General features: G+C 27.0%; 1 protein-coding gene across 1 annotated transcript; it reads right to left on the reverse strand.

Moving 5' to 3' along the window:
* Positions 1-128: 128 nt before the first annotated feature.
* Positions 129-751, reverse strand: BJX68DRAFT_250541 (uncharacterized protein). The gene has a single exon (XM_071042270.1). The coding sequence runs from the start codon at positions 561-563 to the stop codon at positions 324-326; it is 240 nt and encodes a 79-aa protein (XP_070892119.1). The 5' UTR covers positions 564-751; the 3' UTR covers positions 129-323.
* Positions 752-1,209: the final 458 nt, after the last annotated feature.

The following is a 1,209-nucleotide window of genomic DNA, read 5'->3' on the forward strand; positions in this document are numbered from 1 at the left end:
ATACCTGAGGCACACATTAAAGCCTAAATTATAAGGTATCTATATTCACATGAAAATAAGGAATAGTCTTGATTGATCTTCTTATAAATACAAGAAGATCTAGACTAATCTCCTTATAAATAAATATGAATTCTATAGAATTCTATAGAATTCTACTAACAAATATTTGAAGTATAAAAGTGTGTGAATTCTTCATGTATTTAGTTTAAAAAGAGAGATCCTAAAATATCAAAAATCAAAGTCCACATTTAGTGGCAAAAACCTTCTTGTATTATATATACTATTAAAATCGCCACCCTATACCCTGTCAGGTATAGTTAAGGCTAGGTATATATAATACATATTTCTTTATATGACCTCCACCTTCCAACAAATATATATAGGATAAGATGAAGGATTGGATTAATAATAGGCTTCCCAGTAATAACCACGATCTTACATATCCAGAGCTTCGACGGCTTGTACAAGGCGCTTGGGATAAAATTACACTTGATCAGCTTCATCGCGAGATTGCTAAGATACCTGCTAAGTGCCGTGCAGTTATCAACGCTGATGTGGGTCATATAAAGGGCTAAATGGCCATTTGAATAGCTTCAATATCTAGCAGATTGATGATTTCGTCATTTTCGGCAGAATAATGCCAAGGTTTAGTCATACATTAGTGGCTATTAGCGCTGTATGAAACCCTCCGTGGTCAACCGGAGTAGTGAGTACTATATACTATCCTTAAATAGATAGCTAGATAGAGAGGTTAAATAGTATTTTTAAGTAATATTTATAAGCCTATATTAACTTTTTATAAAATAATTAAACTATATCCCTTTTATAAAATTTATATATAATAACTTATAATAGGTACTAATAAAGATTATACTATTTTTATTTTTTTAAAATAAAGTTATAAGTAATTATACTTAACCTTTATATAAAAAAGGTAAGCTATAAAGTTAAAAACTATATTATTTATATTAAAAAAATCCAAAACTATATATAAAGGTATTATAAAGGCCCAGAAATAATAGGCTAAATAGTATAATATAAAATAAAAAAATTAAAATTAATAAATATATCTAGGTTACTAATAAGAATTAGTTATAAATATAATTAAATAAAAAGCTTAATTAATTATAAGTAGGGCCTTGGTAAATAGTTAAGTATATAAATAAAAGTTATTTATAGGGTAGAGTTACCTATAAAACTAAAAGTTTA

Source organism: Aspergillus pseudodeflectus (assembly GCF_044049435.1).
Source record: "Aspergillus pseudodeflectus strain CBS 756.74 chromosome Unknown BJX68scaffold_113, whole genome shotgun sequence".
NCBI lineage: Eukaryota > Fungi > Ascomycota > Eurotiomycetes > Eurotiales > Aspergillaceae > Aspergillus > Aspergillus pseudodeflectus.

What these genes read in the sequence shown, in the direction of transcription:
- BJX68DRAFT_250541 (XM_071042270.1), bottom strand. Translation starts at nt 563, where the DNA reads ATGACCCACATCAGCGTTGATAACTGCACGGCACTTAGCAGGTATCTT.